The 21,668-nt window shown below is 43.1% G+C and overlaps 1 protein-coding gene across 1 annotated transcript in view; it reads right to left on the minus strand.

The window, feature by feature from the left end:
• Positions 1-5,958: 5,958 nt before the first annotated feature.
• si:ch211-214c7.4 (mucin-5AC) overlaps positions 5,959-21,668 on the minus strand; it is a 32,688-nt gene continuing 16,978 nt past the window's right edge. The window contains exons 2-5 of the mRNA XM_034688157.1: positions 18,052-18,733; positions 17,771-17,876; positions 9,468-9,649; positions 5,959-9,224 (exon numbers count right to left, since the gene is read on the minus strand). Coding sequence (XP_034544048.1) covers positions 6,607-9,224; positions 9,468-9,649; positions 17,771-17,876; positions 18,052-18,631 — 3,486 coding nt within the window. The 5' untranslated portion in view covers positions 18,632-18,733 and the 3' untranslated portion in view covers positions 5,959-6,606. The remainder of the gene's footprint in view (positions 9,225-9,467; positions 9,650-17,770; positions 17,877-18,051; positions 18,734-21,668) is intronic.

The raw sequence follows: 21,668 nt of genomic DNA on the forward strand, positions 1-21,668 counted from the left end.
TGGTTGACCACAGCAGTAATCATAAAGGGAGTAATCTTTACTAGAATGAGCTGTGTGAAAGGGTGAAAACCTGACGGAGGAATACGCTAACTTAAAGGACCACATAAATTCTCCAGATAATTGTTTGCTCAGAGCTTTGAATATAAGTATGGAAACATTATAGGCTTTTATATTTCTGAATATATGTGCTTTCCAGTTAGGTCCAGAAGGGAAGAAGCAGTCAGTACCTTAAACTTAAAACTGATATTATAATGAAGCTCACCATGAAGCCTGGAAGTAGTGACTGACAAACGATACTCAGACAACAGACCGACACAAACACACAAATATGAACATTTAAAACTAATGAGACATACACACTTCCGTACCACAAATCATCAGTTTCAACAATAGTAAAAACCCCAAATAACCTGATATTGAGCCCTCCCATCCTTCCCTCCTTTTTAATATTCTTCCTCATGACCCACCATAAAGTGACTCCTGACTTTCACAGCAGTATCGGTAAAACCCAGAATCTCATGTTAAATCTGTGCTCTAGTCCAGTGTAAGAACTCTTGTATGTGTTTCTGAACCATAACCTGTGAAAAAAGACTGACATGACAGCTACAGAGAAGTGAAGCCAAAACCTTTGGAGCTCCTCCTAGTGGCTGGATGCAGTATGAGTCATAAACCCAGCCTCCTCCATGTAAACGGATAGGATATGGGTCAAATTTAAACTCAAAATACAACTTTCAAGTTAAGTTTTCTGAGACATGGTTTCTGGCATTATGGCTCATTACTATGCTGTTTCAATTAGTTATTTGATGCTAAGAATGGGGTGTAACCTCAATAATGACAGCTCTTCGGATTCTGTAGTGCTATGTGCATCAGATTAGAGGAGGAACAGTAGGAGATTTAACCAACACCTACATAGGTGATATCAATTTCCAAAACCTTTGATGCGTGCTTAAGTCACACAAGAACATTGCAGACTGTACCAACCTATGGAATCTTCGCAGTTGTATCAGTAAGTTAAATATGAGTTGTGGTTTGTGGGGCTTGGAGAAAGATTCTTCAGCTCTGAGCTCTGTGGCTACAAATGAGCAAAACGGCAGCAACTGTCACAGTGGGACAAGCTTGGTTTATACTTCTGCTTCCACCCTCCGCAGCAGTGGTTGACACAGACATGAACACTTCATACTTCTGTGTTGGTGTCCATGTCGCACAGCAATACTCTCCAAAACACTTGAGGGGAGCCAGGTCTCTCCGATAGTAGGATTGCTTGTTTATCCGGCCTCGCTAGGTTCTCCATTTACTTTTTCACAGTGATTCTGAGTGTTTTATTTTAATTTACAGATGTTACATGTTGCTGTTTATCATATGGCAATGACCATAGGGAAGAATAGAGAGGACACATCATAGGAGATTAAATACACGGCGGAAGTATGGCCAACGTGCAAAGGTCTACGCCATTGATTCGAAGCAGAAATATAAACCAGACTTAAGCGCAGCAGGAGGAGGTGGAGACTTGTAGTGCATCTTTACGTAATGCATCCTCTTAGCCCTAGGAAGACAACACCTGTCTTGCTAGTATAAGTCTATCTGGGGCTAAAGAGCAGTGATGTTGACCATAAAGGCTAACATTCAGCAGAAACTAATCTCTAACAAACCACCTTGACTCAGTTAAATGTAGATATCAAAAACCTCATAACATGACCCCTGTGTTCAAAAAGGAACTGCCTACATGGTGTACCAACCTCTGGTAGGAAAAGACCCGAAAAGCATAGCCCGAGGTTGTCCAGGAATGTGAGGATCCTCCTCAGTATGTTCCTTTGACCTCTGTTTGCAAAAATAATGAGCCAAAGTAAAAAGACATATTACACCAACGTAAGAGGACTAAACTAGCAGTAATGTTTTCAGTAGTAGACCCAGTAGGTTTTCCAGTGTATTCTTTCAAAATAAAGTGATAATGGTATGTATGAACAGCTTCAATTAAAGGAGCTACAGGTAAGGAACACAAAATAATACAACCAAATCTACCCGTCACTTATCCTTCCATTGATAGTGGTAATGGTTCTATTAGTGTGTGCGTGTGTGACCACCCATGGCATGATTTGGCATAAAGAAAAGTGTCAAGTTCCAACACTGTTCGTCAGTAGTAGTGGTGCGTCATGGGACTCTATCTGTGCCCAGGTGGTTTTAGGTGCGTGTGTTTATAGTGGAAGTAATAAGTCTATGTTTGCCATGGTGTAGGATATCGAGTCTGACGTGCCCAGTTTCATTGTGGTGTCAGGTTGTGTTTGTGTTCTAGAATTTATAGGAGATAGCAGAGCACCAAAGACTTTCTTGCCCTGAGTAGAGATTCTCAGGTAGAGCCATATAACTGTCCCTGAGGCCGTTTTAGAGATCCTTATGTTTGTTTAGGGGAATACTTTATTCAATAATGAAATACGTATAACTGTCCTCTAGGAGACCAAAGTTAGTTTTTGAAGGAAATATCTGACTGAAAAATAAGCACACAAGCACTACCTGCAAGTCTGTGATTTGGGCAAGAACATTTTTTCTTTCTTTTTTTGTAATTCATAAAAATGCATGTTTAGAGGAACAGACAATTAAACTGTAGCAGCTTATCGATATTTGTGTTGTGCTTTTTTTTTCCTTTCTTTTTTTAACAGTAGTTAAAAATCGTTGTTTCTGTCATTCGAGTCTTCCAGAGAGGTTCCAACTTGATCCCGTAAAGCTAATCTTTTTCGCACTATAAGACTTCTCAAACTCTGATGGGCGAATTTTTGCAGTAGTTTCAACTAATTCAGTAGCTAAGAGTTAAAAGAAGAAAGACATTTTTTTTTAAAAAAGGCTGGAAAAATAAAAATGTAAAGCAGTAGAAATATGTTTTTTTTTTTTCTTCTATCTTGTAACTCATCTCACAGCACTTCACATTTTTTGCATCCCGACTTTTTGGTTGGGAACGACCAATCTATAGCACCACAAGTTTCATTATGGGTATAACTACAAGGCTGGACAGTATAAAAATATATTTTTACTGATCTTTTTTTTTTAAATTCTACATATTTCTATGAAACTTTGTCCATTCATTCTTTTTAAATAGAAGGGAATAACAGTTTTACAGTGACTTATTGTGATGAACATAAACTGTCATTTTTTTTTCCTTACCAGAAATTGTGATGTAAATCAATGTCTAAGGATTCTTTCCTTATTGATTTTTTCATGTTGCTCAGCCTTTAATTAGCCTTATTACAATCTTTATAGCTGCTTTATCAAAGTAAACACCAGTCTGTTAAATTGTGTGCACAGGATATACATGTGTGTATCACCCTGTTTGTTGTGTGTCTCTCGCAGTCTGGAGCTCCCATGATTTGTGCGCATTTGACAGAACTTGTGTAACCCCCCTAGATGAATGTTGTTAGTTTTTCATATATCTGTAGATGTTGTATTTAAAGTATGTGAGTAAAATCACACACTGACATCTTTTCAATGATGTGTCTCCAACTCTACCACTGTCCACTCTCCCTGTGGGGAGCTCCCAGTGGCCTCTGGAGAGAAGCTACTGACGGAGGTGACAGTGGCAGAGGGAGGGGTGAGAGGAGGCAGCAGGCTAGGCCACAGGCTGCTCTCCAACGGACTCAGTGTTCCTCCTGCACCCCCCGGCAGTAGCAGCAGCGAGGAGCAGCCATCCCTGTTCAGCATTAAGGTCTGATTGATCAGCTGCTGCACTATGTCAACTTTCTTGCCCCAGTCCAGGTCCAGCGGTGGAGGCCTTTCTGGAGACTCAGGAAGGAGAGAAGGGGGGCTTTCTCTATCCTGAATGTTGGTGCTAGGTGTTTGGGGGGAGTCTGTGTGAGGAGGAAGAGAATTGTCCTCTGTGGCTGGAGGAAGAGGAGTGTCCTCTGAGGGTACTGTAAAGTCTTCAGGTTTGTCTGCATCCGATGTCACCTTTTCACAGTCCTCAGCCTTCACTTTCTTCGACATCTCTTCCTTTTTCTGTTTCTTCTTCTTTATGGTGTTTAGCTCATTTATGCCTTCTTCCTCACCTTCTTCATCACTGTTCTCCAGGGCTTCATAGATGGTGCACAGGCCCGAGGATGGGGACAGCAGCACTGTCTGGCCTTTATTAGACTGCTGCAGCTCTTGTTGCCACTGCATGATCTGCTGTCTCTGCTTCAGCTCCTCTTGTTGCTGCTGCAGCTGCAGTTCAAGATCTTTCCTCTGCTTCTCTTCCGCCTCTTTTCTAAGTTTTTCCTCCTCTTCCTTTTTTTCTGCCTCTGCTTGTTCTCTCATCTTCTTCTCCGTCTCCTCTTTATTCCTTTTTATCTCCTCTTCAGCCTCGTCCTTCTTCCTCTTCTGCTCCTCCTCCTCCCTCCTTTTCCTCTCCTGCTCTGCCTCCTCTAGCGGCCTGCTCTGCTGCTCCCTGCGCTGCTGCATCTCCAGCAGCTGTCTCTGGTGCTGCTCCAGCCGGCGGAGCTGCGGGCTCAGGGCCCGCTGCCCAGGGCTTCTGGGCGGGAGGTCAGCGCAGGTCAGTTTTGGCGCAGAGACGGCAGCAGTGATAGGTTTGATGATGTCACAGTAGGTTCTGGGGTACGCTGCGTGATCACGCCGGTGAGGGTGCGGTAGTGCAGTGAAGCCTGTGTGAGAGGAAGTGGGAAGGAAGATTATAGATGTGTGAAGTTATAGAATAAGTGGCAGGCAGCAGGACAGTGACAGCAGTGCAGTGTAAGTACAAGCAGAAGGGTGTAGAGAAAAGAAGGGACGGCCTTTAGAGGTTTGTGATAAAGAAAAAGTGAAAGCATTCTGAAGCAAAGTCTGAAAGTAGCCAAACTGACTGGCATGTTTTTGTAATTTTATACTTTGTGACAATGACAGTGAGACAAAAGCTTTGCAGCATTAACAGATAGAGCCTGCTTGGTATTAGAAGGGTGGAATCACATGTGTAAAAACAGTAAACACACCAGTATATAGTGACCAAAAGTGAGGTGACTGGGGGTGGTGGTTTGGAAAATTTGTGCAGAGAGCAAATGTGCAAACTTAGGTTTCTTTTCTTTTTTTTTTTTTTTTTCAAATATTGATTTCAAAACTGATAACCGCAAAACAAAGATTATTTTGTGCAAAAAAGCAGCCATCTTCCTGTATATGCAATCACTATCAACCCTGGTGAGACATACCCAACCACAATTAAGCTTACTGTAACTCTAATCGTCATCACCCATCCGTGGAGTTCATAGTTATTCCACCAATGATACATGCAAAAGCTTAACATGCATTTAAAGACATCCAGCAACACAAGAATACTGAAGTAATAGCTTGGCTTTAGAAGGGGCTAAGTTAATGACAAACATTGTTCCAAGAACATCAAGTCCTAGAGCCAAGCTATCAGGCTGACCCTGAACAAAACAATCCAAAGTAAATTCAATGAAGTTTATGCAACAGTCACATGCATAAGCATAAGTTAACATTATTACAGTTATGTGGATCAGTGTAGCAGGAATGCTTTGGAAAAAAAAAAGGTACTAGAGAAGAGGTGAAATAGTAAAAACACCCACAGTGGACTTGAGGGAGATCAAAGTAGCAAAAGAATGAGCAGGTTAGGTTCTTTGTGGCTCAACGATGAGATGTCAGACGTTGTTGCTGCTTGAGATGAAGGTCAATCCACATGTTGGAGGGTCTGGTAGAGAGGATGGCTGCAGATTCAGTTCAGTGCTTTTAAGACCAGTTGTGGAAGCCTTGAAGTACAACTGTTTATCTTGTTGTCTCAGTAGTGTATTATGAGCATCTGTGTGAGTGTGTAGCAGGAGTACAGCAATGAGAGTCAGTGGGGCTCAATGATCGACACAGTGGAACTGTCTGCACTAAGCTGTAATGACTACCACTGGTGGTGGATAGTAAGCCTCACACAAAGATCCATAGACATTACACTTCACTCCAAAGTGCCCTTTAAATAAAACTGTAGGGTCAGAGAGTGAATCGTGGTAAAAATCTAATCTTTATTTAAAGTTTTAAGTTTCATTTTTCCAAAAGATGGATAAACACAAGAAAAGGTTACAATTTAAAGTGCAAGAAGAGATGAGGAGTGATTGGGGTTAAGGAAGATTGCCTGCGTCATAAAGCAAAATCAAACAGGAATATACAATGGAAACTCTTTTTCAGTAAACACTTAAGTTCAGTAAAAAGTATGATAAATACACATGAAAACATGTTAGACACTTGATTCTGTATTTCTTTAGTTATGCATGATAGTTATCCCTTTTTAAGAGCTGTAAACAGACAAGTCAGATCAATGCCAGTCCAGGTCAACCCCATAGTTGACAAAAACCAAACCCAGGCACACTCACACAGTAAGAGTAAATACTAGCAGCTATTGCACATACAGGAATTTAAGCCACATACTCATCATGGAATTGTTATACCAGAGGGAAGTGCCACTGCTGTCCTCTTTTGATTTCTTCCCTTTTTTGCTCTCTGTATTTATTTATTTTTCTTTATTTTTTCCACCCCCAGAGATTCAGAACAAACACTGACACAAGAACTATGCCAGGAAGATATTTTGGTAACATTGGAACAAGGCCAGATGGAAATAGGGGACATTACTTGGGCTGCTAGGGAGATGATAAACTATACATTACCTGGGTAAGAGTTCTCAGTCTTTTCACAAATAGCTGAATAGTAAGGAGGCTGGACGTCATCTTGGTTTTCTTCTGGTTGCTGCTGAGTAATGGGAGTTGATGAAGGATCTGGGGCCGCCTCTTCCTCCCTGACTTGCTCAGCAGACTCTGCTTCCAGCTTTCCGCATTCGATGTACTGCTGCTCCGTGGTCAGGGATGGCTGCGTGTGAGGTGGTGGGATCACAAAAGGCTCTTTGGCCTCCTCAGGCAGCTCCTCCAGGGAGAAGATGCCAGGGCTCTTGATGCAGCTCTCCCCAGTGGACTGGGCATTGGAGCTTGAAGCTGTGGTCATTGTGTCGAAGCCGTAAGATGCCAGAGATGTAGCTGAAGGTGGGGTGGTGTCTTCACCAGCGCCAACACTCACCTCAGCCTCCTCCCCCTCTTCCACAGTGGACAGACAGCGTCGGGCTGTAGACTGGCTGTCAAGGGCTATGCTGCTGACTGACTGACTCACAATGGAATCATCCAACTGAGCTTCTCCTTCTGTGTCGCTTGCTTCATCCTCTGTAACTGAAGATGAAGACGGGTTGGAGGTTGGGGCAGTAGCAGGGCCCTCCAGGACTTCATCAGCAGGCAGGGTCTCTGGCTCAGCCTCCTCCTCTTCCCCTTCCTGGTCTTCTTTCTCCAGGTGGATGCCGAGGTCCTGATCCTGCTGAGGAGAAAGCCCTGCAGATTGTGTATCTTGGGGCTGGAGCTTCACCAGGTCACCCAGTTCCTCAGGTGTGCTTGTCTCGCTGCTCAGGGTGCTTGACAGAGACATCCCGGGGGCAGAGAGGGGAGCAGGGGCCAGGGTCTGCATAAGTGCTGGGTGGGACTGAGCCAGGTACATGACAGGGTCTACATTTTGTGGCTGATCTTGAACAGAGGACTGATTAGGAACCTCTTGGTTTTCAGGAACAAATGGACTTGAGCCGAGTTCTAGCCAGGGCTGGGCCAGGGTCTGAGTTGGAGTTTCGGAATCTGCCTGCCAGGGATCTGCCAGAGGGCTTGCTGCAGCCGCTCCTGCTGCCTGAAGAGGCTGGGGAATGTTTTCAAGAGGGTTCAGAGGTTCAGCCCAAGGATCACAGAAGGGGTTTTCTTGGTCCCACTGAGCAGCAGGGGCGGATGGAAGCAAAGGAGGGGGAGGGGGAGCCACTCTGTTTAAGTTATCAAGCCGTTCATCTTCGGCAAAGTCATCCTCGTCTGCATAGCTCTCCAGCCCACTCTCTGTCACCCCCTCACTAGCCATCTCTACATCTTCATCATCATCATCCTCCTCTACATCATTGTCATGCCTTGGTCTCTGTGGTTCATCAGCCCGCTCCGAGCCCACATCCATGTCACACACCCTATCGTCATCTTCATCTTCTTCCTCTTCCTCGTCAAAGTCGTTCACAGGAATGTCAGGAACTTTTTCAAAGTCAGGTGAGCCTGCTGAAGCCCCTTCCATGTCGATGGCTCCTTTCAGGCTGCCATCTCCAAGATCGTCCATGCTCTCTGTGCCCTCCAGGACACCAGGGGCACTCAGTTCAGACGCACCCTGCTGGCTGCCGCTCACCTCCTCAGAGTCCAGCTCAGAGAGCAAAGCACCGCTGGCTCTCCAGGCAGACCCCCCTACTAGTCCTGCTGACCCAGGACGGGACTCCTCTGTGGGTTGAGTGGTTCCACTCATTTCAGACACAGACACCAGCTGGCTACCCTCCCTCTCCTCTTCATCTTCCTCATCATTCATATTGGTTTGAGATACTATCTGTGTGATGGGACATGCTGTTGCTGGAAGGGCTTTAGATATGGAAGGGGTCTGGTCTGTAAATAGGTAAACAGGCTCCTTTGTGGAGTCTGAAGAGGAGGCCACTTGTGGTACAGCGGGCTCAACTGGGGCAGAGATCTGCTCCTGTGTTGTGAGCAAAGGAGCACTGCTTTCTGGCTGCTCCTGGGGAGGAGAGGTTTGTGTCGTGACAAGGCTCTGAGGAATAGAAGCTACATGGCTTTGAACAAGCTCTTGAGGTACCTCTGGTGTGGCATCCTGTGCCAAGACTGGTGGAGGAACCTCCTCTGGCTCAGAGGCAGCAAGAGATGATCCTTGTGGAAGAGATGCTGCATCTTCAGTTTGAGGTTCTGCTAACACAGTTGCTGCCGTGGCAGCTGCTACCACTGCTGATGCTACTGCCGCTGCAACAGCAGCACCCTGTGTTTCAACAACAGGTGTAGTGGTTTTAGTTTTCTTGACAGCAGTGAAAGGCGAGACAGCCTGAGTTGGTTTGGTGCTGCGTTTGGACAGAGTCGTGTTGCTGTTTGCCGGTTTGTTAGCTGGGGAGGCAGGTGGGGTTCGGCCAATGGGTGCTTTGTTAGTTGCAGGTAACCGAACAGCAGCCACTGTTTTTTTTGTGGGAGCAGATTTTGTAGGCTGTTGGATTTTGGTCTGGGACACCTTGGGGTCTGCCACCTTTGCAGTTGTGGACAGTTTGGAGGCAGAGTTCTGCTTTACGACAGCTGTGGGTTTGGTAGGCTCTGTTTTTTTGGAAGCAGAGGATGTTGTAGTTGTGGACGGTTTCTTGGCAACTGCAGCAGAAGGGGGTCGACTGACATCTGGGGAAAGATGGAAGATCTGTTAAATGCTGCTAAATACTACACTATGTACCTTTGAAAGCAGACACACTTTGAAAGTAATTGGTGTTTTCCAATTCATGTTTTCATAGATATTTATAGGATCAAATCATTCATTTCATGCTTCTTTATTAGACAGATCAAAGGCTAGTAACTTGTCTTAGGCACAAAACAATTTTTAAATGTGCCTGAAGTCTTTGGCTCACACAATGAGTAGCTTCTGACCTTTCTTAACTGCAGCAGTCTTAGACATCTGTGCTGCAGTGGACCTGCCAGTAGGGGGTGCCGTGGTAACTCTGGAAGCAGCTGTTTTGGCAGCTGTGGTGGTGGGGGGTTTGTAGGTTGTAGATGTGGTGGGCCTGGATGTTGTTGTAGCAGATCGAGATGCTAGGGGGGCTGTAGCAGGCCTAGTGCAAAAGGAAAAAAGACACGTTAAATTGGAAAAAATACAATTTAAGCTGCTCTTTAACTTTTTAGTCAATTCCCTTTTTATTCCTGTTTTTTTGTCTTCATGCTTAGGTCTTTTCCAACCAAAATGCAATCTGTATTGATCATTTTTCATAACGGAGTAATGTTTGAGTGTTACAATAGCCATCCTAGTCAAACCTGTTGTATTACCATAAACAGCAACAGAAATTATTTCTTTAAGTGAAAGGTGTATAGTGTATAGTGTTTATACTTTTTTTTTATCATTACATTGTTACTGTTCTCGGTGTCTGTCCATGTCCTCCAATATTTTTATCCAACACTTAATTACCCTGGTCTCTTACTAGGAGCTGTGAATTTCCCCCAATGAGGAATCAACACAGATATTGGTTATGCCCATTTTGGGATTGCAGTTTTGCCTATTTAGAAAGAGGCAATACCTCGAAATGTAGTCCAGTGCTTAATATTGTTTATTCCAGGTATGAATGATTCAATCATGACATCTGATGCCTGCATGCATTCACAGCATAAATGAATGACTTTTCCTATTGTAAACCACAAAATCAATTACAGCATAGGGAACCCATTAACACAGCGCCTTCCATCTGTTGCCACACTGTAATGATCCATTCATTCTCCAATCACTTTCAAGGGGCGAGGATAGGGTGCGATGAGGGGGGAGGAAAAGATGGAGTGGGGATGTAAAAGTGTATAGGAGAAGAGAATTGAAAAACTGAAGCAGAACAAAAAAAAGAGTGCAAATGAGAATACCACTGACTGTGATAGAGAAAAGGAGCAGAAGGAAACAGAAGAGACAATATTAAGCAAAACATTGAAGAAGTGAGGGAGGAGGGGAGAAAACAATGTCTGAAAAATCATTTTTTCTCAGTCTGGATGCATGCTTATGCAAGACTGCATGAATCCACTTGTTCAACACAACTGCATATACAAAAGGCCCAAACTGCTTTTCTCAATAAGCTATCCTCTTTCATTGGGCCTTCACTTGTATTCAACATCAGCTTAGAGTGAAGATGCATTATGGAGTAAACAGACAATACAGACAGGTAGCCAGTTTTTCTTTGTAAGACACTGTCTCACATCTTCTTAAATTGGATAGGACAGCTCGCAGAGACAGGATGAAGAGGAAGAGAGGGCCCAAACACTATGCTTTGCACACTGAACCCATGAAGTGAATCAATTCTTGAATAAGCCAAGTGGTGTTCAGAAGAGGCTTTGAACTATGACCTGAAATGTATTACTTCACTGAATTTGATGGGGCTGCAGAATTTGACACCAGAACAGCACAGTCCCCTGGGTATTGCAAATGCAAATCTATTTGTCAAACATGATATGCATGAGGTCAGTTGGCACAGCTAAGGAAGAGAGACACATTGTCTAAAACCACCTTAGAAAACAACCATACCTACATCCTATCAAAACTCAACACTGTTGAGCAATTAAGTGGACAGAAACCACAGCTTGATTCTTAAACTGTAGCACACCATGTTTCTGAAGTGTGTGGTCATATGGCCAAATACTTCATTTCTAGTGTTTGAATCAAGGACAATGAAAACAGCTGGTCCTTAAGCCTGATTTATGCTTCTACGTCGAATCGAGGGCGTAGCCTATGCCGTAGGTCTGTGTAGCTCCCGTACCTTGGCAGAGGACTACGCACGTAGCTGACGCGCACCTATTCAAAATGTAACTGTGTTGAATTGATGCGGACCGCAAGCCCTGTGATTGGTCGACTCGTGGCATTGTATTTCCCACATTTACAGCACTTCTGGGATCCCCACACATTGGCCATGGATTTAATCTCCTTCGATGTCTCCTCTCTATTCTTCTCTGTAATCATTGCTGTATGATAAACAGCAACATGTTTCAGCTGTAAATTGACGTAATACGCTCGGAATCGCTGTGAAAAAAGTAAACGGAGAACGTTGCTGGTTATGGTAGAAATAGGCAACCCGACTATCAGAGAGATTGAACTGCCCTAAAGCGTTTCAGTAGATTTTTGCTGCGTGTCACAGACACATCGACGCACAAGTATGTAGTGCTCATGTCTGCATCAGCCCCTGCTGCATAGGGGCGATGCAAAGGTACAAACAAGCGTTTAGTCTGAATAAGGCCTTTGTTGCTTTTGAAAGCTGTTCGAACCAAGACCAAATTTGCTGATATGATTCAGGTTGTTGCAGCAAAACGTTGCGTCTTGTTTGCTCACAGTCAACCAGTTGGTTTGTTCTCGATGCACAAAGCTAACAATGGGCAAGGCTAGCCGTTGAGATGCTTTCACAAAAGAACTATTCACATTCTGGTCAGAAAGAAAATAGATTTGAGATAAAACAGTATCAAAGGCCAACAGTGGACACGTTTGAATAATAAAAGCGTTTCATGTTTGACACAAAAAGCAAAGCAGCTCCAGAATCACAGGTCAGTTGTTTTCTGTAAAGTTGATGTAAGCTGGGCTTCTAGTAAACAGAAATAGTTCTACATTTTTATATTTTTAATGTTTTCTGAACAGCTTCTTATCAGCTTTAATATGTGTATTGACAACTTTATCAGAGGTATATTTGTGAATAATGGCATGAAATCATAGTCACTAAAACGTATGCAAAGAAGTTATTGTAATAAAGTTAACATTTGATAATCAGTTATATAGTAAGTGTCAGAGACTCGTGTGCACCAGACTTAAAAGTGTGTTGATAAGATGATCAGTAACCAACATAAAAATCTGCATACTACTTGGGCTGTGCTATACTTAGCTCTGTGAACTCTCCACAAGAAACATCTGCCCTGTCAAGCTCCAAGAATTTTACGTAATCTGTGTTTCAGTGCCTTGCTGCATTGGCTAGTCTTCAAACAAATTCACTGCTAAACGGGGGTTTGCACTGCCTGCAGTTGACAACTCACTTGTTTCCACACTTGAACCCTGATGTGTAAAAAAAAACCCAAAACCTTGGGGCAGAAAACAACGTGTTTGACGTGTTTCTAACACAGTACAAGAAGAGCCAACAAGAAGAGCGGCATACTCAAATGTAATTGGCTTAGAGAACTCTGCGACCCCACAACCAAATTACAACCTCCATTATGCCTTCTCCTGCAGTTGCTCTGCAGATATGGAAGAGGCTGGAGAAATGAACAGACAAAGACATATTGCCTTGTTGCATGCCTGCTCACAGATGCCTCTCCCACATCACAATAACCATCACAATGACCATTTGTTTCCCAGGATCAGAAAACCACATTACAGGCTTGGACTCTAAGGGGGAACTTATAATTGGCTCCCATCAGACAGAAGATGTTGGTTATAAAGCAGGCCAAAAACTGTGAAAGTATGTCAGACATTACAACAAACTTTACCCAGACGGAGAAAAGTCTATGAGCAGGCAAAAATGTTTGATTTTACCAGTGTCAGGAAAAGGGGAATTCATCAAGGGTGTTTTCATATGCATGCAATATATATAAACTGACAGGAGACTCACTTATAGCAGGACTCAAGGCGGACAAACTTCAGTAAATTCCTATCTCTAAGGGAAAGCTGAGGAATATAATTAAACTGAGAGACAGCAGTGAAGATGAAATTTGAGGAACGGGAATAAAACCAACCAAGGGGAGGTCACAGACACAATATAACCCCCCTCCTCCCCCGATCTCTATGATGAGTCATAGCTTTAAGGCTTGATCCAGAGGGAAGGCACAGAAAGACCCACTAGGGCCTGTACTCCACACATTGCCTGTGGGTGGTGGCTGGCAGCTCTGTTGTTGGGAGGATTTGTATGGATTACATTTCCTGCAAACTGAGGGTTGAGATCAATACAAATCACAGCCCAACAGGAGGATGAGAGGCACTAAACAGCCATCTACAGGCTTTTAATGACCAGACAAAAAAGGTCTTAGTCAGGGCAGAGGTCATCATGGGGGCACATTACTGTTACATTTTACATCCTGCTTTACAGTCACTGTTCACAAATGTTGACTTCAGATGCAAACAACACAGCCAGGTTACTAACATGCTGAACAGCTGTAACATCTGTTTGGCTGAAAACCAGCATACAAACATGAGCCAGGGTTTTTTTTTTTTTAAAGCCACACCTACTCACGATCTATTCAGCCATGACTCCCTCTCTCCTTAAGTGTACAGCTGGGAGGTTAGTACCCTTGGCATACTCATTCCTGTCCTGTAGATTAAATCATTCTGGTTTAATCAAGCCATAAAGAAAGAAGACAGCTCGGTCAGGAGGTTCACTTTATCCGTGCAGCAAGCTTATCCTACAAATAAAATGCAGTCTATGCACACATTCTTCTGTCCTCGCCCTTTTCGTACTCATCACTTCTTCAAGGATCTCCTCCAGGACGACAAATGGAACTGGAGCACCCAAACATATCCTTGTTTGACTTGCATTCTGTCCAAAACCAGCTGCTTTACTCTGTCCTGAGAGGAGCACACATTCCTAGGGTGTGTGCAGACCTACAGTTGTCTCCTTGACAATGAAGAAAAGAGGTCTGAATCGATTCAGTGGAGTGTTAAGTTGAAGTGTTGCAGCCTAGCAATACCATGGCAGACAGTATTGGCTCTTAGGCCCCAGGCACACACTGTCACTGTGATAGATGCCATGGGCCTTTTCTGTTAGGACAGTAATCCTGCTCCCTGCCAAGACTGCCTGAGAGAAATGACAGTTTTATCTCCAATGGGACAACACAGAAGCTGCTGGGAGACATGGAGGGAAACTGACAAAAGGACAAGATAAAAATGAGAGGAAATAGTTAGGGACAGACTCTTCTCCACGTCATGCAATGTTTCAATTTTGAGCTATTTTCATTCATTTTTACTCCACAGCCCATTCATTCTCTGAATAATGAGGGAGTAGTCTTCACTAATGATACAAGGAAGTAGTATCTATAAGCAATTCTGTCCATTCCCAATGGTGACTCTTTGGAATCAATCATCTTACAGATGCTTCAGTACAACGACGACACAATCACTTTCCTTCTCACGTTACACAACTACACCCTGAATTTTCTGTCTCTGTACGCAGCTAAATGATGAATGAGTTTGAAAGAAGAAAGCGACTGGATGGAAGAAGGGCTCTAAGGAGGGCTTGGGAAGATCCTGGCCAAAAGCCCAGAAATGAACACGCACAGACGGTAGTGAAAAGTGACAAGGGGGAAGAAGAGGGAGATTGAAGGAGGGGGTTGGGGTGGACAAAGACAGACTGCGCAGTCTGTGCAAGGACACCATAACCCCTCGCTGGCCATTAACTGAGCAGAGCCGGTGCCAGATTTTAAAGCATTTGGCTCCTATACAGTTATCAAGGGAGATATCCTCCTGTCATTCAGAATAAGACCTGACACATTACAGTGTGTTCAGTGTATCCAGCATACCCCGCCTCTTCTGACTGCCTTATTTCAAACATTTTGCTCATCTTCCTTGAAGACAAATCATTTATTGGGAAGTTTGTGGTCGATTGCCAACACCAAATATGAGAAGCCCTGAAGCATGATAAAGAAGTCTGAGTGAATAAAGCACTTGGTTTTATTTCTCCCTTCCCACATATTTAACTGAGACTTAGTGGGAAAGGCTGGTCTTTATGTTGACCACAGGCAGCATGTGTAACTTCATTTGCAGTGGCATGTAGTGTGTGTTCGCCTCACAGTAGGCTGTATTGTACGGTGACCCTGAAGGACAAAACAAATTTACAAAAGATGAAACGCTTTTACAAAGTTAGAGACAAAAAAACATTTTTACATTTTATAAAACAGAATTACATTAGCAAAACACTTTTACCAAGGCCAAAACAAATTTACATTTAAGGAAACAAATTTAAAAAGATGAAACATTTTTACAAAGTTGGAGATAATTTTACAAACGACAGAACACTTTTAACCTTGAGTCTGACTCCTTTTAGCCTGACTCTGTTTAACCTGAGGCCATGTGGTCTGAGGTCGTTTCCTCTGAATTCTGACACATGATGAAGGTTTTGTGGAGATATGACGGAGCTTTTCCGGAGACATGATGCTTTTTCAGCTGAGGTCTGACACCTCTCTCTGAGACCCGAGGATGTCCTAATATGTAAACCATGTCCATCTCCGTTTGGTTTCTCTCCTTCCGGAATTTGGTACATTCCCTTTCCGTAAAAATAAAATGTTAATTTGTTTCAGAAATGGTAAAAGTGTTCCGTTGTTTGTAAAATTGTCTCCAACTTTGTAACAGTGTTTCATCTTTCGTGAATTTGTTTCCTTAAATTTAAATTTGTTTTGGCCTTGGTAAAAGTGTTTTGATGATGTAATTTTGTTTTATAAAATATAAGGATGTTTTCCAAAATATAAATTTTTCTCCAACTTTGTAAAAGTGTTTCATCTTTTGTAAATTTGTTTTGTCCTTCAGGGCCACCGTAGTATTGTCCTTGTTGTTACCTCAATAGGTCTACTTGTAAGATCTGCCTGCAGACAAATGTGAGACCATTGTTGTTGTGTGTTTCTATTTCACAGTTTGGGCAACAATGACTCAGCGGTATGAGAAACAACAACAAGGCAAGGCTCCAATTACAAGTCACGAGTCTATTGTGTTTCAGCTCATTTATCTCATTGGGTCGTCTGCCAAATACTTCAACACCAAAAAAAGCTCTGTTGCATGTGTTGCTGGTGCAATCGGTTTCAGCATTATGGCTAATGAAAGTCATCACTATGACTGGAAAGAAGATCCAATGGCGCTGCTGTTGCTTCTGCCTGAGAGCCAGCATGTACTCCAATATAGACTGAAAAGCACACCACTACCACTGTTGCTGCACAAAAGCATTGACACGCCACTGACTTTGCCACGGCAAGCAGGTGGCATGAAAGGCAACACACACTATCTGTCAGAAGGTCAGGCACCTGCTGCTGCTCTCCTGTTGTCCTCTCTGTGTCTCTAGTTGGTAGGAAGGTGCCTGATATCGTGTCTCGGGGAACAGGTCGGGGGACATTCACACAAGGATGATGTGCTACTGTAATCAGACTCCTGCACTTGAAATGCCTTATCTGATTAATTCAGAGGCCAGGCACGCTGACACACACAAATCACTCATTGCTTGATCTCATTTGCTTGACCCTTCCTCTAGTTCCATTGTGCCCAATTGCTGCTTTATTATTTTTAATATATTCAAAGTATGAATACAATGCATACAAAATTCAAGGTTTTAAACCGTTTGTTTGCAATAAGAAAAATGAAAAGAAAAACAAGACAGAGCACCAGAGATACTGTGCTTCTTCAAAAACAAAATGACAACAAGGCAGCACACTATTCCTTATTTAATAAGTGATCGTTAAGAGAGAAGACAAGCGGAGAGAGATTCTAATTATCCTGCTCTGCACAGAGCATCACATCCAGCAGAAAGATGTTAATTTGATGAACTATGAATTTGACTTTCTGTAAACTTTAAAGCTGGATTGCCTCGTACACAAATCACTTTTAAAACTTGGTCTCACACAACAGTTCTAACATTTCAAAATAATGGGTTCTATTTTTGCTGTGACTACCAGTTGAGTAGCAGTGGATCATAAGCTTGTATTTAACCTGGGTTATTTTGATTCACTAATAAGAGATTACAGCAGTTAATGACTGAGTTATCCATGTCATACTTTTCCCAAACTAATCATTGCAGAACAGCTCTTTTAGAAGGTTCAGACCAACCAGCGCACTCTCTATCCAACCACCAGCTCAGTGTGAGAGGGATTATGATCCAAGTCAATAGCTCCCAGCCATGGGGGAGTGGGGCTGGTTTCTGCCTGGGGGTCTATACGGGACAAAGCAGTAGTTCTTCAGTATCGCTGCCCTCATTAAGGCCCTATTTCTGCTAACATGACTCACAGTCTTACAGTGAAATCTGACTCAATAACGGCCTAAATCCCACAATGGGCAGTGTTCTCCACTGCTCTCTTTCAGGGCATTAAAACGAACAAAGTCAGAGCCTCGCTGTTTGTAAGAGGGGAAATCAACGTTCAGACCTCTAAGAGGGGGGGAAACGCGTGAAAGCAGGACAGAGAGGGGGGTGGTGTTATTACCAGAAAAATAGAGATGTTTCTCAATCATGGACAAAGCTATCTGTTCATGATAGGCTACATACCTGGTGGTCTTTGAAATGGCCCCAGCACCAGCAGCAGCAGCAGGCTTTGTTGTGGTTGAAGTGCAAGGTTTTGGGACAGTGGACGCCACTGGTCTGCTTGAAGTAGCTACAAAGCAAGAATAGGAGAACATGAAAATAAAACTACATATTTTTGCCTCTTTCCGATTTCTATGCAAAGGGAAAGTATGCTGGCAAAGTCAGCAGAAAAGTTGCATGATACACAAGGACAGACAAGGAGTATAGAGTTTTTTGTTTTTTTTAAAATTTAGATTCAGTTTTACCTGTGGTTTTAGGTCTAACAGTCTCAGCCACTGGTCTCCTCTTGAGTGCGCCATTTGCTGTAGTTGGTTTGGTACCATTTGTTACAAGAGCAGCGGCAGCAGCGGTAGTCCTGGACGCTCCAACAGGCTTCCTGTCCGGCACTCTAGTTTGGTTCTTGACTGTAGAGGAAACAGCTGCAGCACCCACTGGTCTTTTCGATACAGCCCCTGCTGCTGAGGCTTTTGCTGTTGTTGTTGTTGTTGTCATTGTTTTCTTGGCGGCAGCTGCAGAAACACTATTAGAAGATTTTACATCATTTATAGTGCGCTGGGCTACTTGTCGTGATGCCCCTGCTGATTTGGCTGTGGGCTGCATTTTAGCTGCAGCAGCTATTGGTTTTGCTTTGGTGTCTGCAGCCAACGGCTTGCCGTTAGCCTTCGGAGCAGGTCCAGGTGCTGCATCATTTGCAACTTCCCCTGGTTGCGATGGGTCTTGCGATGGGGCTTGCTCCGGTATGTTATCTAGCAATGGGGAGTGCTCTGCTACTGTGTCAGCTTCAGTGGGCTCCGTGGTTTCCATATTAACCCCATCCGGTTTCATCACCTCCTCCTAGGGTGTGGACACCAACTTGCTGCTGTTACTGAGAAGGGCTGGGGACTCGCACTCGTCTTGAAAAGCCAGTTCCTCTCCTACTTTGGTGTCCTGCATAAGAAAAACAAATCAAAGATCACAAGAATGTTTTTTTTTCTCTTTTGTTCATCTGTTTCTTCCTGAACTTTGCACAAAGTCATATGTTAAACAAGTCACTGTCCACCAAAGGAAATGCCATTTATGGAGAGGGGCCTCAAAGGAATTTGGGGGAATTTGAAAAAGAGGAAATGAGCAGCAAGACAAGCCAACAAGCTTTCCCAATCCCAGTCACTCAGCACAGACCTATTTTCCACTCATACAATAGACCCATCATGATAATAATGCATTATTATGCTACACCAAAATAAATCAGGAATCACTGTTAAAACATCACAGCTAAAGGAAGCTTGGGCTGCTTTCACTGCACGTTTCATGGGGCAGAAATAAAAAAAAAACTGATGACTAGTGACTCCAAATGGATTCCAGCATCTTGAAATTTAAAGGGAAAAAGCTGTGGTTTGGTTCGCTGAAAGCAAAGAAATTCGCAGTCTCCTCACATAACACACAGACCACAGATGATGAGGAGAGGGAGGAGGTGGAAAATAAGCACAAACTAGCTCATTTTATAGGCCATTGTCTTCTTCTATGCTGAGCAGATGCAGATGGCCCTGATGGATTGATTCTGTGATCTCTAATTAGAGATTTGTGTGCGGATAGATTTCTTCATGGACAGTACTCATGGAAACATTGAAATGAATGTGAAGTATAAGAAGCTATGGTTAGGGGCAGAATGAGAGGAAAGGGGGCAGATTGTGTAAGAGGAGTTTTATATCAGTCTTCAACTCATTAACCTGAGTCAAAGTTTCCCTTTCTGTAGCTCGACAGATCTCTTCCCGGATTCTGTTTAGGGCTTAGCCCCCATCCATCCCCTTCAGCCACACTCCCCACTTCTTTGCCCTTCTGACCACAGCAGCTTTACCCCACCCCCTCCCGATTACTCCTCTCCTTTTTCCAATAGCCACTTGTTCCCCTCAACTCCGTGGTCACATCCTCCCCTCCTCCCACTACTCAGATCTGCTTCTAGGAAACTGCTACACAGATGGACCAGCCAGCAGAGGCTCTGTATGGCCCCGGAAACAAGCTGTGCAAGAGATGGACTGAAGAGGAAATTAAAAAAGATTGAGATGGATAGGAAAGGAAAGGAGCAAAGATCTACCAGAGGATAAGGAAGTATTGGAGAAAAACAAAAGCCATAAAAAGGTTTTATTAACAGTTAAACTGAAAACAAGGAATGGTTCCTTTAACCAATGTTTACATGTTTGAACTACTGCAATGCAGGATGGTTTGACTCAGAGTTGTTTACCTTATTCTACCTTAACTGGAGTATCAATTTGTGGTCAGTAAGGTAGCCAATGCACCAATCTGATGCTATTATCACAGACCTCACCAAAATCAACCTTTTAAAATCATTATACAACATCCAAACAACAAAAGTATGTCACTCAAAATCCCGGCAACCAGAGACTATCAATCCTGTAATATGTATTCTTTCAATTTCACAGGTGGTGGATGGATCCCCCTTATCACCCATTACTAAAGTATAGGAATGGGACTCAGTGATAGAGGAAAAAAATGGGATTGTATCATCTCTCGTCAGACTGAACAAGTCACAACAGGTACTCGAATGTAGAGCAGACTCTACTTCCTTTTTTACAGCAAACTAATAACACAGTCAAAGCAACAGACTGTTTAGTATACAAGCCTTTAATCTAGGTAACAAAAAGCACCTTGGAAAACCTTTCAATGAGCAACATTTTGAGACTCTGCATGCATTAGTTGCACCTTTTAAATTATTCATTGTTTTTTTACTCATTGTCTGTAAATCTGCTCTTTACTGTGTATCATTTATTTTGACGTGTGCTGCTGACCTCTTGGCCTGGTCACCCTTGTGAAAGAGGTCTTGATCTCAATGGGATTTATCTAGGTTAAACACAAAAATAATACAGTCTCATATGTTCATTGCACCTCGTCTTGCTGATAGTTAATGCGACTGCCACACAAACAGGCTGTTAATGGGACAGGTGTGTGTTTGTGTGTGTGTATGTGCGTCGAATAGATGCCCATTTTCATCAAATAGTATTTTGGCTTGAAATGCCTATCCCTAGTGGGGATGGGACGTGATTTTCGAATGCTCGAATTTTCCTTCACTTATTAAAAATTAAGAGTTAATGCGAATATTATCTAATTTTGAAAGTACTATTTTCATTGTTTTCGCCTGCGCCTGGCTTAAATACAGTATTCCCTGCCAGACGGTGGCTATATAGCATCTCAAAGCTGTTTGCTAACCAAATTAAATAACAGAAGAAGAAGAATGCCAACCGCTTGAATAGAGAAAGAAGTCGAAAACAACATTCAGAAAATTGAGAACACTGCAGAGACTGAGCATGGCTGTAAAATGTAAACAGGCATGCTAAGCTGCTGGGTCACAGAAAAAACAGCATGAAGGTCGAGACAGACGCAGCCAGTGCCCGCTTCTAGCAGCACCTCGTCCAACTTGATTACGAATAATCGCTGAACAGATGCCCGTGATCATCGAATAGTATTTTGGCTTGAAATGCCCATCCCTACTCTGAGGTAAAGGTTACTTTGAGAACTTTTTACCTTGTAAATTTGAAAACAAAACATGCAAATTTTTGGATTGAACGCTCTACTTGTCTCAGTGCTTGGAGGTCAACTGAAAAAAACCTGCCTTATCAAGCCAAAGATAATTGTACAAACCTTTTGATGGCAATCTAGGAATAACTTGTTGGACCAGTTGATGCTGATAACCATTGAACTAACCTCTGTGTAGTCTCTATACGAACAACCACACCTCTGTAAACAAACACAGCCCCTGAAACCCTCTGATCTCTTGTACAGAATAACTGAGTCCTACCTCTTTGTCCAGCAATTGAAAAGTTACAATCTGCTCTCAGCGGTTGTATTCAAAGCACTTTTACTCCTTCGC

This window comes from Notolabrus celidotus, chromosome 7 (assembly GCF_009762535.1).
Source record: "Notolabrus celidotus isolate fNotCel1 chromosome 7, fNotCel1.pri, whole genome shotgun sequence".
In the NCBI taxonomy this organism is placed as follows: domain Eukaryota; kingdom Metazoa; phylum Chordata; class Actinopteri; order Labriformes; family Labridae; genus Notolabrus; species Notolabrus celidotus.